This window comes from Oncorhynchus kisutch, linkage group LG6, assembly GCF_002021735.2.
Source record: "Oncorhynchus kisutch isolate 150728-3 linkage group LG6, Okis_V2, whole genome shotgun sequence".
NCBI classification, from domain to species: domain Eukaryota; kingdom Metazoa; phylum Chordata; class Actinopteri; order Salmoniformes; family Salmonidae; genus Oncorhynchus; species Oncorhynchus kisutch.
In genome coordinates, this window is record NC_034179.2 from 10,443,441 (window position 1) to 10,458,551 (window position 15,111).

General features: G+C 45.7%; 1 protein-coding gene across 5 annotated transcripts in view; it reads right to left on the reverse strand.

Moving 5' to 3' along the window:
- Positions 1–15,111, reverse strand: part of nedd4l (NEDD4 like E3 ubiquitin protein ligase) — a 105,769-nt gene that overhangs the window by 68,094 nt on the left and 22,564 nt on the right. For 4 of the 5 annotated variants that reach the window (XM_031826143.1, XM_031826142.1, XM_031826141.1 and 1 more), the window contains exons 3-5: positions 14,055–14,136; positions 12,411–12,449; positions 9,542–9,595 (exon numbers count right to left, since the gene is read on the reverse strand). In XM_031826143.1, the coding sequence (XP_031682003.1) occupies positions 9,542–9,595; positions 12,411–12,449; positions 14,055–14,136 (175 nt within the window). Of the gene's footprint in view, positions 1–1,423; positions 3,268–9,541; positions 9,596–12,410; positions 12,450–14,054; positions 14,137–15,111 lie in introns of those variants that run through there. The other variant, XM_031826138.1, reaches the window with a different exon arrangement.

Sequence of the window (15,111 nt, forward strand, 5' to 3'; positions counted from 1 at the left end):
AGAAATGGAGAGCCTGTGACGATACTTCCCCTTTTGGACGTTAACAAGACGACCCTCCATCTGAACTCCTCCTCCACATTCACTGAACTGGGTGAACAGTGCAGAAGAGAACCTCTGAAAAGTTTTTAAAAATTTTCTTGTCAGGACCAGAGAGAAAGAAATGCCGGTCAGGCGTTTCTTTCACAACTGCTACGTTAGGTTACCTCAACGTAAAGACAATGAAGTGAGTGGGCTGGGCAACAATTGTGTGCGTGTGTTGAGCACTAGTTTCCAAAGCCCGTCTCCCATTTGTTTTCCTCGGGTTTTCCTAGTGAATGAGACTCCATCTAAGTGTGTAAAAGTTCACATGCCTGTGGTTGTGAAATGAAATAAAAGCCGGTGCAGTGGAGACCAGCAGCAGCTCCTGGCCAGGCTGCCTTGGTTGCTACTTGACATTCTCACTTCCCAGAATGTGACCAACCCCTTCCCGCCCAGCCGCAAGGCAGGCATGCATTTTTATTTTATTTCTTATTTTACAACGCAATACTTGGAGTCAAAGTATCAATATAATATTGTCCAAAATAATATACCAATATGTAACTGAATTGACACCCCCCCCAATCACTACTGACCGTAAGGCATCACTGGGGCCAAGCTTCCTGACATCCAGGACCTATATACTAGGCGGTGTCAGAGGAAGGCCCAGAAAATTGTCAAAGACTCCAGTCACCCAAGTCATGGACTGTTCTCTCTGCTACCACACAGCAAGGGATACCAGAGTGCCAAGTCTAGGTCCAAAAGGCTCCTTAACAGCTTACACCCCCAAGCCATGAGACTGATGAACAATTAATCAAAAATGGCCACCCAGACTATTACATTGACCCCCCCCCCTTTGTTTTTACAGTGGTGCTACTTGCTGTTTATTATCTATGCATTGTCACTTTACAAATTACCTCAACTAACCTGTAGCCCCACACACTGACTTGGTACTGGTACTCCCTGTATATAACCTCATTACTGTTTTGTCATTTTCTTGTTATAATTTTTTTTAAATAAGAATAATCAAAATCAAAATAATTTATTTTGTAAATATTTTCTTAAGTCTATTTCTTGAACTGCATTGTTGGAAGTAAGCATTTCACAGTAAGCGCATGTGACAAATAAAATTTGATTTGATTTACTGTCTTCTGGTGAGCAATAAATATATTTCTATAAATAAACTGTTTTTCATGTGTCTAGAACATTCACGGACTCTCAGATGCCTTTGAAACCATCTGAATTCTTGATTACTCTCATAACTCAAAAACAGGCTACTTCCCAAATTGCAGACACCAATACGTTGCAATTACCTTCAACATAAAGCTTAGTGAAATACTGCAAAGCTTGTGTGTAAACTTTAAAAATACACTACCATAATGATATTTATACTTCCAATAATCATTACCTGACCATTTCCCAGGCTTATATCCTGTACGGTAGGGGGATCACCATTCTGACTGAAAGAAATCTTGAAGTGAGGCTGCTGCTTGCGGGGTTCTCTCCTGATGTTGAAAGTACAGCCATCTTCAATATCCATACTTTGACCGTCCATCTCTGAAGGGTTTCCTTCAATGCCCTGAGGATCCCCAACATCACTGAATGCCTGGTGGTTCCCACGGGGCGGCCGCTGATGCGAAGAGCTTCTCTCCAGACGGATCTTGGGGTAACGTACCACACGCCCTCCCTTGGAGCCAGTGAAACCCAGATCGGTGGGCTCACTAGTGGCCACAAGGTTCATATTGTTGGCCTGTCTGGCTTGGTCCTGCTGTCCAAGCTGGAACACAAGCCGCCTTTGAGTGGTGCCAGGTTGGCCCGGGTCAGAGTTCTGCTGCTGGACGGACCAGCGGCAGGGCCCAGCTCCTTGATTGCCAGAGCCATAGCCGATCCTGAACTGCTGGACTTCAGATCCATCTGAGGAGTTCCTTGAGATGTGGAAGCCTCCGATGCTGATTCCCGGTGAGCCTCCATTTCCGTTAGACATAGCTGAGCTGACCTGACCACTTGAGTTTGAGCCATCTTGGGGTGTGACGCAGAAAACCCTTCGCTTGGGTTGAGCCGGCTCTGTGGGCTGTCGATTCCCATTATGAAGCATGGCAGAACTGTAGCTCCCTGAAGCCTCTCGGATGTAGTGAGGTGGTGAACTGACTGTAGATGAAGCGTCTCGGCTGTAGTGAGGTGGTGAACTGACTGTAGATGAAGCGTCTCGGCTGTAGTGAGGTGGTGAACTGACAGTAGATGAAGCGTCTCGGCTGTAGTGAGGTGGTGGTGAACTGACCGTAGATGAAGCCTCTCGGCAGTAGTGAGGTGGTGGTGGTAGAGCGTAGTGGTAGTTCCTGTCTGGTTCTGTGTAGGCCGGAGCAGGTCCCGGGGTGTAGCTGGGTGGCGGACATGGCGGTGGCTCTTCAGCTCCAACAGGCCCAGGACCGGAGGACCGTTGGAGAGAGATCTGCATAGAGGAACTCTTTGTGGGCCGTGGCTCGGCAGAAGTCAGCTGGGGTATAAACATGGAGGAGCTTCGTTTGAGTGAAGAGTCTCCAGGACCTCCATGACCAGCCAGGGGGCTCTCAGACACAGGACGAGGCCCAAAGTAGATCCCTCTCTCAGGCCGTTGCCAAGGCACAGAGAAGGCACTCATAGGCAGATCTCTCTCAGGACACCAGGAGAAGGTAGTTGATTCTGGGCTGCTCCAGCGCTGAGGCCGGTGAGGCTGCTGCATGTGGAATGTCATGGCGACATCGTTGCCGTCCTGGGTCTGGGTCTGGGCCTGGGACGGCCCTTCCAGCTCCTCCATTTCTGGAGCTGTGTTGCTGCGGCCAGAGCCAAAGTACAGACGCAGCCGGTGAGACATGTTCACCTCCTGCTCTGTCTCAGTGTCTGATCCAGGCGCCCACTTCTCAACTGGCTGATCCCCTTTCTCCCCTCCCTCCCTCTATCTTTTTTTCTCTCGCTCCCTCCCACAGTGAACAGCAGAGCTGGAGGAAAGAGGAGCAGCGAGTCAGCACAATAACAAGAGAGGCAGTGCCAGGGAAACTCCAAGCTACAAACTCCAGGCAAAAAGGGGGATGAGAGAGACAGAGAGGAAAAAGAAAGCGAGAGGTAGAAACAAGACGGAAACAAACAACAACAACAAAAAGAGATGAAATCTGCCAAACTGTTAGCACTGGACAGTCTAGCAATAGCGACAGACAGCAGAAATAGCCCAAGTGACAAGCAGCATTCCAGGCATGATTGGATAAGGGCACCCGGCGCTCCTGCCTCTGAGGTGAGGGTAGGGTGGCCGTGGTCATGTGACTGCTCTCCACCCTCCACCCCCCGTTTGTGTGAGTGTGTCACCGCCCCCAGCCTAAACGGAGCCGGGGGGGAAACAGCACCAGACCTGGGTTCAAACAGTATTTATTTCAGACAAGCAGGCTCAATCAAGTTACCCTCAAAGTATGTGAAAGAGAACAAATAACAACTTGAAACCAGGTCTGAATAGCACCCTGTCTCTCAGCTGGTCCTTATCCGTCAGTGGGCCAGGGCCCAGTGGGAGGGGGACACAGAGCTGAGTCAGGCAGCACAGACTTGACAGGGCCATAAATCTATTGTAGTAGTGTTCATCCCAGATCCCACAGACTGGGCTCGGGACGACAGGGGCCGAGAAGACAGTTTACACAACGCCATCTTACTCGACCCCAGTCCTCCCCTTTCAGAACAAACACACTTAACTTGCCTAGTTAAATAAAGGTAAAATAAATAATAAACATTTTCAGTCTCTAAACTCGTCATCCTCGGCTCTAACACCAGTCCAACTAGAACTCCTTCTCTGAGGTGGCCACCTACCCACCACATCAGGTAGTGTCAGCTAACACACAAAGACACTGAAATACTCTGCCAAGTTACTCAACCCCCAAAATTCCCACCCCACAACCTCCAGATTTACTTCATGTCTGTGTCACTGAAGATATTAAGCAGCTGTGTTCCTTCCTGGTTCACAGTGAAAAAACAGAGCCAAGATGTTAAAGGATGCCTCATATTCTGCAACTGAAAGAGTTAGCCTGCCTGACAATACACGTACTCAGGGTTAGCCTGCCTGACAATACACGTACTCAGGGTTAGCCTGCCTGACAATACACGTACTCAGGGTTAGCCTGCCTGACAATACACGTACTCAGGGTTAGCCTGCCTGACAATACACGTACTCAGGGTTAGCCTGCCTGACAATACACGTACTCAGGGTTAGCCTGCCTGACAATACACATACTCAGGGTTAGCCTGCCTGGCAATACACGTACTCAGGGTTAGCCTGCCTGGCAATACACGTACTCAGGGTTAGCCTGCCTGGCAATACACGTACTCAGGGTTAGCCTGCCTGACAATACACGTACTCAGGGTTAGCCTGCCTGGCAATACACGTACTCAGGGTTAGCCTGCCTGACAATACACGTACTCAGGGTTAGCCTGCCTGACAATACACGTACTCAGGGTTAGCCTGCCTGACAATACACGTACTCAGGGTTAGCCTGCCTGACAATACACATACTCAGGTTTAGCCTGCACGACAATACATGTACACAGTGGTAGCCTACATGACAATGCATGTACACAGTGGTAGCCTGCATGACAATGCATGTACACAGTGGTAGCCTGCATGACAATGCATGTACACAGTGGTAACCTGCATGCTGACAGTAGTTGTGAAACTGCTCTCTCTGTGTTTATCTTTGGAGACGGACGTTTAAAAAGACTCATATTACAACAACAGATCTAAATACATATGAAACTGATTGAGATCAAATGGTTGGTGAATTATCATTTCACAATTGACAGTGAGACATGTGAGGGGAGTGTGACTACAACAATGTAAAAGTAGAGGTAAATAAACACAGAACGTGACTCAGATCTTTAGCTCTGTGGGGAAAGGGACCCAGAGGGGCGGGACAGGGAGGCTCCGGATCCACAGCCTCGGTCACTACTGATAATAAGCAGCTGTCTTCTGTCACGGTCCACAGTGGAAAACAAGCCAAGCTTTTAAATGACGCTCCTGCCTCTGCTCTGGTGCTGAAAGGCCCAGTGTACAACAGGACTGCAAATGAGGGCAAATGCTGGTTATAAAACCTCCCTCTGTGTGTGTTGTTGATTGGAAAATGTCAGATATGATGACACTGGGTTTGACAATGATTCAACAGTAATGCTTTACGCCATGCAGCCTGCCCATTCTTAGCTCCAAGGGGGCCACCAGTCAGGCTCTCCATGGGCCACCAGTCCAAGGGGGCCACCAGTCAGGCTCTCCATGGGCCACCAGTCCAAGGGGGCCACCAGTCAGGCTCTCCATGGGCCACCAGTCAAAGGGGGCCACCAATCAGGCTCTCCATGGGCCACCAGTCAAAGGGGGCCACCAATCAGGCTCTCCATGGGTCCTTGGTGTGTTTGGAAACAATCCCCCTCTCTCAGCATCCCCTGCTCACAATCTGGGACATTTGTTTTTTTGTCTCCCCCCCTTCTCTTTCTGACGCACCATAAGATATCAGGCTGCTATCATTTTGTGTGTGAGGTGTGGTGTGGTGTGTGTGTGAGGTGTAGTGTGTGTGTGTGGTGTGGTGTGGTGTGGTGTGAGGTGTGTTGTGTGTTGTGTGAGGTGTGTTGTGTGAGGTGTGTTGTGTGAGGTGTGTTGTGTGAGGTGTGTTGTGTGAGGTGTGTTGTGTGAGGTGTGTTGTGTGAGGTGTGTTGTGTGAGGTGTGTGGCGTGAGGCGTGTGGCGTGTGTGTGTGGTGTATGTGTGTCAGACACACAGGGGAGGGAGAGTACGTGGCTCAGCTGCTGCTGTCATAGCCAGACAGCCACCAGAACAAAGCAGCCACTATGGTTACTGTACATATGCCTCTCAAACCATATCACAAGCTTTGTTCATTCTCTCTCTGGCTGCATGGAACCAGAAGTTCCCCTAATCCACAACCTGGCAGCTTCCGGACGACCACACAATCTGTATGACCATCAGCTGCATGTGAAAGACAAGACAAAAGAACCACAATCTATGTTCCTTTGTGTCAGATCAACAAGACTCTCTAGGGGGAACATTTAGAGTGGCCATACTCCCTCCTCAGACTTATGAGGGAAGAGACTGGCTGGAGGCTGCCATTACACTCTCCCTGTCCCTGCAACAGAGAGACTGTCCCAAGACAAGACGGAGCGCAAAGTCAGCACTACAAGCAACCGTCCTTCTCTTTGTGTTGCGAGAAGACTGAACGCAGGCAGACAGACAGACAGACAGACAGACAGACAGACAGACAGACAGACAGACAGACAGACAGACAGACAGGCAGGCAGACAGACAGGCAGACAGGCAGGCAGACAGACAGACAGACAGACAGACAGACAGGCAGACAGGCAGGCAGACAGGCAGACAGGCAGGCAGACAGGCAGGCAGACAGGCAGGCAGGCAGGCAGACAGGCAGGCAGGCAGACAGGCAGACAGACAGGCAGACAGGCAGACAGACAGGCAGACAGGCATTTCCCCACGACAGCCATCAAGCGGTACAAAACATTCCCAGGGAGATGCAGAGAAACTGGATCAGGCCTTGATTTAACTGCCTTTTAATATTAGTAATCTATGGCAGGTAACATTAGAGGAAGATTTCCATATCATCGTCAAGGAGACAGAGGACACTGTAGTCTACAGGCCTCAAGAATGCAAGACATTTTAGATGGAAAAGAAATCACATTCCCAGCATTTCTTATGTGAAAAGAAATTAAGACTACAAAATGATTACATAATAATTTAGGAGTAACTGCATAGGCAATAAATAGTCTCTTTATAACCAAGTCAGTCCTGGCTGCCAAGTGAGAACAGATAACTATTGTGTCGTGGAGGGGAAAGCCCCATCAAACACACAACACTGGGGCCATAGAGTCTGAAGTTCAGCACTGAAAAGAGCAGTCCACCATTTAACATATTGGACGTCTCAGAGCAACACATTCTAGGCCCGTATTCATGCTGATCTAGGATCAGGTCCCCTTTGTTCGTGTAATTGTATTCATGATCTTCTAAAAAGGCTACACTGAGGCAGAAAAGGATGTTTATATGACAGGGAATATATACAAAACCTTGTAGAGAGCCTATCCAACTGACAAATTTCTCGAAAAAAATATAAACTATTGGATCCAAGACTTAAAAAGAACTGATGTTGGCACAAGATGGAAGGAAAGTTGGAGCATAACTAACGAAATTACAGGATCGGTGTCCCCCTCCGTGGGACGGTTGAGCTAACGTAGGCTAATGTGATTAGCATGAGGTTTTAAGTAACAAGAACATTTCCCAGGACATAGACATATCTGATATTGGCAGAAAGGTTAAACTCTTGTTAATCTAACTGCACTGTCCAATTTACAGTAGCTATTACAGTGAAATAATACCATACCATTGTTTGAGGAAAGTGTACAATTATGAACTTCAAAAGGTATCAATAAACCAATTAGGCGCATTTGGGCAACATTTTAAACAGAAATTGAATGGTTCATTGGATCAGTCTAAAACGTTGTGCGCACACTGCTCCCATCTAGTGGCCAAAATCGAAATGGCACTTAACCTGGAATAATACATTGTGACCTTTCTCTTGCATTTCAAAAGATGGAACAAAAAACAAAAGCAGGTTTTTATCTTTGTATTATCTTTTACCAGATCTAATGTGTTAAATTCTCCTTCATTATTTAACATTTCTAGTGTTTAATTTCAAATGGTATCAAGAATATGCTTCAGGTCCTGATCTACAGATTTGGGTATGTCATTTCAGGATTATTATAACTTTTTTTTTTAAAGGGTCCGATACTTAAGAGGTTTAACAAAAATGTAAGCTTATTCCAGTATAAACTAATGAATATAATTTATTATACAATAAACAAAACTGACTAATTCTACAGCACAACGGCAGTAATGTCTGAAGTGTAAAACTAATAATGACTCAATAATCCATGCTTTCTGGGAATGCTATGAAGTCCAGAGGTTGTGGGCGGAGCTAGAAAGTTGGCTGTCAAAAGTATTACAATGTAAAAGTATTTTTAATCTGTCTGCATATTTCAAGACAGGGTGACTGAGAAAAAACTACTGATAGAATTTAAGGACAAGTGACAAACAATAATGCCTAGCACTTGGGATGGAGGTGTGACTAGGGATGGAGGTGTGACCAGGCACTAGGGATGGAGGTGTGACCAGGCACTAGGGATGGAGGTGTGACCAGGCACTAGGGATGGAGGTGTGACCAGGCACTAGGGATGGAGGTGTGACCAGGCACTAGGGATGGAGGTGTGACCAGGCACTAGGGATGGAGGTGTGACCAGGCACTAGGGATGGAGGTGTGACCAGACACTAGGGATGGAGGTGTGACCAGACACTAGGGATGGAGGTGTGACCAGACACTAGGGATGGAGGTGTGACCAGACACTAGGGATGGAGGTGTGACCAGACACTAGGGATGGAGGTGTGACCAGACACTAGGGAGGGAGGTGTGACCAGGCACTAGGGAGGGAGGTGTGACCAGGCACTAGGGAGGGAGGTGTGACCAGGCACTAGGGATGGAGGTGTGACCAGGCACTAGGGATGGAGGTGTGACCAGACACTAGGGATGGAGGTGTGACCAGACACTAGGGATGGAGGTGTGACCAGGCACTAGGGATGGAGGTGTGACCAGGCACTAGGGATGGAGGTGTGACCAGGCACTAGGGATGGAGGTGTGACCAGACACTAGGGATGGAGGTGTGACCAGGCACTAGGGATGGAGGTGTGACCAGGCACTAGGGATGGAGGTGTGACCAGGCACTAGGGATGGAGGTGTGACCAGGCACTAGGGATGGAGGTGTGACCAGGCACTAGGGATGGAGGTGTGAGCATGCGGGTCAGTGCAGATGAGATGTAGTCATTGTTTGTGTGTCTAACTTGTTGTTCATATGTATATGTACAAGTTTAAGTTTGTATATGTACAACAAAAAAATACAAAAAACGAAAAGGCTAAACAGTTCATAGCAGATCAAAACTCTTACTCTGAGATGCCTTATAAATAAGAGCCCTGATCATGTATTCTCCAAGAACTCAAACAGGAACAATGTGCCAATTATAGAAATAGAATTTCTATGGTCCCTAAGAACAGGTCCCTAAACACACAGATAATAGGCTACTTATTATGTCATTTGAAGTGGGATTGCAGACAACATTGGACAACAAGAGAATCAGAAATTACCTTCTGTTGACAGAGAGAGAAAGAAAGCAATGAATACAACAAATTGATTAGATGTTGTTAATGACAGTTAGTGTGTTGCCATGGAAATCCTCTATCATCATATTGTTATCAAGAACAATGTACTACTGTCATACAACAAATGTGTGTAGTAAATACAACAGAACATCTGAAAATAAGAATTTCTGTTACTTAGAAAGAGGATATTATTTGGATCAAAAGTACATTTCAAATTTTAAGATAATTTTCAATGAAATCATTGAACTCTTGAAATATAATCATCATTCAGAATATAATTTCACAAAAATTGAATCTTACCAATCTGTTTTCATCAAACACCTCAAAGAGTAGTCTGTGGTTCAGAGGACAAACCTGTGATGACAGAAGGGACACTTTTAGTGAAGTCCTGTAATAAATGTACACAGTCTAGAAAATAGCTGCTTGCTGCATACACAAAAAGTATTGCATTAAAACTTTACACACACACACACACACACACACACACACACACACACACACACAATGAATTAGCATATCTAGCAGGTAGAAAAAGGGGTCGTTAAAAAAAGGACAATACATAGAGAAAGCTGTGTCTACACTTGACACTTAAATGCAACTTCCGCTATCAGGGGCCTCCCGAGTGGTGCAGCAGTCTAAGGCAATGTATCACAGTGCTGGCTGACGGCGTCACTACAGATCCGGGTTCGATCCCGGGCTGTGTTGCAGCCAGCCGCGACCAGGACACCCATGAGGCGGCACACAATTGGCCCAGCGTCGTCCAGGTTAAGGGAGGGTTTGGTCGGCCGGATTGTCCTTGTTCCACCTCGCTCTAGCGGCGCCGATGGCAGGCCGGGAGCAATGCAAGCTGACACGATCGCCAATTGTACAGTGTTTCCTCCGACACATTGGTGCGGCTGGCTTCCGGGTTAAGCGAGCATTGTGTTAAGAAGCAGAGCCACTTGGCAGGGGTCGTGTTTCGGAGGAAGCATGGATCTCGACCATCGCCTCTCCTGAGTCCGTACGGAGTTGCAGGGATGGGACAAGACTAACAACCAATTGGATACCACAAAACTGGGGAGAAAAAGTATATATATATAAAAATTAAAAATTAAATACTTCTATCAGAATACAAATATCGCATTGAAAAGACATGTCTAGATGCACTGAAGTCACATTGAGGTCAGATTGTGATCAGATCTGACTGATCACTGCAGGTGGTGGTCAGGGACGCTTTGTGTGCGGATTTCTCCTCAGTCTGGACACAACCAGGCTACCGAAAGGGAATACAGTGGGTGACGTCAGCAGCCTTTCACCCACAAGTCTCCAGATGTGTGTGTTTTGGGAGCGAGAGGCACCTTTATTTTTTTTAGGGGGGGGGGGGGGGGATATTTTTCTGGGGTGTGAGGAATGATTTTGCTGGATTCATAAATGCTAGCCAGCTAACATATTTGTAAGAAAAAAATTGTTTGGTTAAAGTTATGCTAACCTGTTGGCAATCCTTTTAACTTTGCTGGCTAGTGACAGAGGTTGGCTGGCTAGATAGCTACAGTAGTTTCCTAGTTACAGAGGTTAGCTGGCTAGCTAGCTACAGTAGTTGGCTCATACCATCATCAAGTGGTTGTTGTGTTATCAGATTTAACCTGTTCCACCGTTTTTTAGAATCCATACTGGCAATTGACTATAGTGCAGGAAAAGAGAATCCGGACACATTGTGGATACGGTAGACATTTAAATGTAGGTGTAGAAGCATTACGCGTACAGAACTCCATGATCAGAACTCCATGATCAGAACTCCATGATCAGAACTCCATGATCAGAACTCCATGATCAGAACTCCATGATCAGAACTGCAAAAGCTGCATGAACTGTCAAGGCTAGACACGGCCTTAGAGGTAAACTGAAATCGAGGTCTGATATCTTAACTCTGGTTTTTAACCCGTGTGTCACAATAGCTTCCGGCTGCCAAACCTCAGCATGCTCTGTGGAGTGTCAGTCTCCATCTCTAATAGCTAACTGGCTAACATTAGCGCCGCAAGTAATTGCTAACACTTACGCTGAATGTAAATCGCTCACACTAGGCTGCAGCTGAATGTAAATCGCTCACACTAGCCCTGAATGTAATCGCTCACACTAGCCCTGAATGTAATCGCTCACACTAGCCCTGAATGTAATCGCTCACACTAGCCCTGAATGTAATCGCTCACACTAGCCCTGAATGTAATCGCTCACACTAGCCCTGAATGTAATCGCTCACACTAGCCCTGAATGTAATCGCTCACACTAGCCGTGAATGTAATCGCTAACACTAGCCGTGAATGTAATCGCTAACACTAGCCGTGAATGTAATCGCTAGCACTAGCCGTGAATGTAATCGCTAACACTAGCCGTGAATGTAATCGCTCACACTAGCCGTGAATGTAATCGCTCACACTAGCCGTGAATGTAATCGCTCACACTAGCCGTGAATGTAATCGCTAGCACTAGCCGTGAATGTAATCGCTAACACTAGCCGTGAATGTAATCGCTAACACTAGCCGTGAATGTAATCGCTCACACTAGGCTGCAGCTGAATGTAATCGCTAACACTAGCCCTGAATGTAATCGCTAACACTACGTGATACTAGATACTAGATACTTATTCCATATTTTGTGTTACAACCTGATTAGAAAATAGAATTAAACATAAAATAATGACAGCTCACCCATCTACACAAAATACCCCACAATGAACAAATGAAAACATCTTCTTAGAAATGTTTTCAAATTTATTGAAAATTAAATAGAGAAATATCATTTACAGAGGTAAATCACAGCCCTGAGTCTATACTTTGTAGATGTACTTTTGGCAGCGATTACAGCTGTGAGTGTTTCTGAGTAAGTCTCGAAGAGCTTTGCACACTGGGATTGTGCCCAATATTCTTTTGACAGTTCTTCAAGATCTTCTTCAAGGTGTTGTTAACATGTATGGACTCAGGGAGCTAAATATTTATGTAACGACTATATTTATGACATTTGATATATATATATATATATATATTTTTTTTTTTTGTTATATATTTTTTTTAATTATGTTTGAGTATTTAGTGTAGAATGTTAACAAATTACAATTAAATACATTTTAATCCAACTTAGTAAAACAAAATGTGAAGAAATCCAAGGGGTTTGAATACTTTTGCAAGAAACTCACTCTGAAATAGAACTCCTCGTTCCATTTGGGATTTAGAGTCTGAAAGAAAAGAATAGATAAACAAGTTCAGTGAGGCTGATCAGTTGGTGCGTTTCCTGCATGCTGTGAAACAAATAGCCTACACTTTCTTTAAAATCAGTCTGTAAACTAAGTGAGAAGACTCACTTAATAACCTCCGGTTATTAAAATAAGAGACCCACCAGAATGTCAATGAAGTTTAGGAACACCACAATGTAAATTTTACAAGGTAGTCTGATTAAGCTACATCCTTGATAAAGTATCATCTCTGTTAAAATAACTTCTTTGTGACATCAGGTGATATCTCCCACCATGGTGGAAGTGTCTCTCTACCTCCTCTTAGACTGAGAAGACACATCATACAAATCTATTCGGATAAGGTTCCGTGCCAAACAGGAGAACCACTGCAAAATATGTTAAGAGATGGATCCAGTCCTGGGTCACCTTGCTGCTTGAGCAAAGAGAAACCCTCTATGTGGTATCTGATATTAGCAGAACGGCACTGATAAATGTGATACATCCATCGCTGTCAATCTTTGACCTGTTTCTTAGGAGAGTTTACAATCAATCCTGGGTCCATCCATACATTGTCTGATCTAGTATAAGTTTGGGCTTTAACATCATAACGGACAAGGTGGACCTGATCCTAGATCAGCAATCCTTCTCAGAGACGTGTTATGAATACCGGCCCAGAATTAGCCTTATATTGTCACGAGGCACAGGTTGCACAGTGCTTTGACTGCGGCAGCAGCACACCTTCATAAACCCAGAGTGACTGAAATAAAAGGGTCTTCTGCTCCACATAGCAGCACATTGTCAGCTATTTATATCCCTGCCAGGGCCATGGACAGCATACGGCTGACTTCATGGGAGGGCTAGGAAGGCTGGCTGCAGGAAGGAAGGGGATAAACTGAGTCTCTCTGGCCATCATCACAGGAGATTTACCCAGAGAGGGAGAGGATGGTGGTTGGGAATAATAATGTGGCATCCGTATTGTTTTTAATTCTGACAGGAAGGAAGATGGAAGGAATTGTCCTTCTTGTGATGTCAGGTTTCTCATTCATCAAATTAAACTGGGCTACATTCTATGAAGCAAACTCCAGTGCGAACACCTCTATGCTATTTTTAGCTAATTTCTTCCACAATCCTGTTAGTTAGGTTAGGCCAGGCCTAGAACACGACAATACTAAGAATCCTGAAACAGGGTTTCCAAAATACCCTCAAGAGGTCCCTCAGATTGTGTGTATTATTACCTTGATATACTGAACTGTATGAAACAGCTCCCTCTGGTGGTAAGGGAGTTCACCCACATAGCCTTATTAATATTGGGGAAAGGTGTTCACGTCAGACTACAGTAGTGTTCTGGGGCCGTCTCTAGCTGGTCCTCATCCTCCCTCTAACTGGGTTCTACACAATACAATTCACATTTGCCCAGTAGTGTAAACAGCAAACAGGAAACACTTTCTCGGCTCAGATTCATCAACAATCAAAAAAATAACTTGGATTGTTGTTGTTTAAAAACCACAGGATACAAGAAGGAAACACCAGAGGATTAGATAACAAACTACAGACAAAGACTTCCTGATCAATTGATAAAAATCAAACATTATTGTCCCCAGGGGTTACCTTTTTAATGGTTTTAGTCTGGACTAAGGCAAGCTCTCTGTTCTCCTCCGCAACGTAGAGCGACAGTTTGACATAGGGATCACTGCAGAGAGAGAAGGGAAAAGAAGAGACTATTATTAAGACATGATGATGATGAGACCTTCATGCTCAAGGTAATGACAGCAAAGGGCTACTGTCTCAAGACAGTGTGCTGCAGGGGTGACGCCTGGGCCTGTGGCCAGGGGTGACGCCTTGGCCTGTGGCCAGGGGTGACGCCTGGGCCTGTGGCGACGCCTGGGCCTGTGGCCAGGGGTGACGCCTGGGCCTGAATGCGAGGCCTTGAGGCGTTACAGTAACTCCTAGGTTTTTGAACCGAGTGACATGCCGACTGTGCTTCTACAAGAATTAATCATAGAGGGTGTGTGTGTGTGTGTGTGTGTGTGTGTGTAAGAGAGAGAGAGAGACAGAGCAGTGGCCAATGAGACCCCCGTCTGTAGCAGCGATACAGTACAGACACAGGGGCCAAGGAGCCTCTCAGTCTGCAACACAGTATTTCCATTGTTTAGTCAAGAAGGATCAGACTTGACATAAACACACAATTAGACTCAGCAGCAGGGAGACTTTAATTAGTAATTGAGGGCTGGAGAGCAGCCATGATCTTGTTGTTCTTGCTCTCCCTTGAGAGTCTTCCTCCCCTCGAGGCAGAGGAGGAGACTGTCTGGGGCACCAGGCAAGCTCTTCTGAGGAAGCAGGGTAATAGCCTAGCTACAGAGGATCTCTCTAAAAACCAAACCACAGAGATTTCTGCTCAGTTTTTAGCAACTATAATAAAACAAGCCTGATATAGATATATCTATATATTCTTTTTAAAGCACAAAATGCACGCACACACACACTTCTATTTTAAGCCTCAGTGTTTGTCAATAAAACAGAGGCTAATTCAGCTGGGTGTAGTCCAATGTCATGAATGTACACATGTAAGCAGTTTCGCTGCCACTGTGGTATCTGTTACCAAGTTAGAATTTCAGGTTTGTGAAACTGACTGCCTGTTTTGTTGAGTGATTGAAGCTGGCAGTAC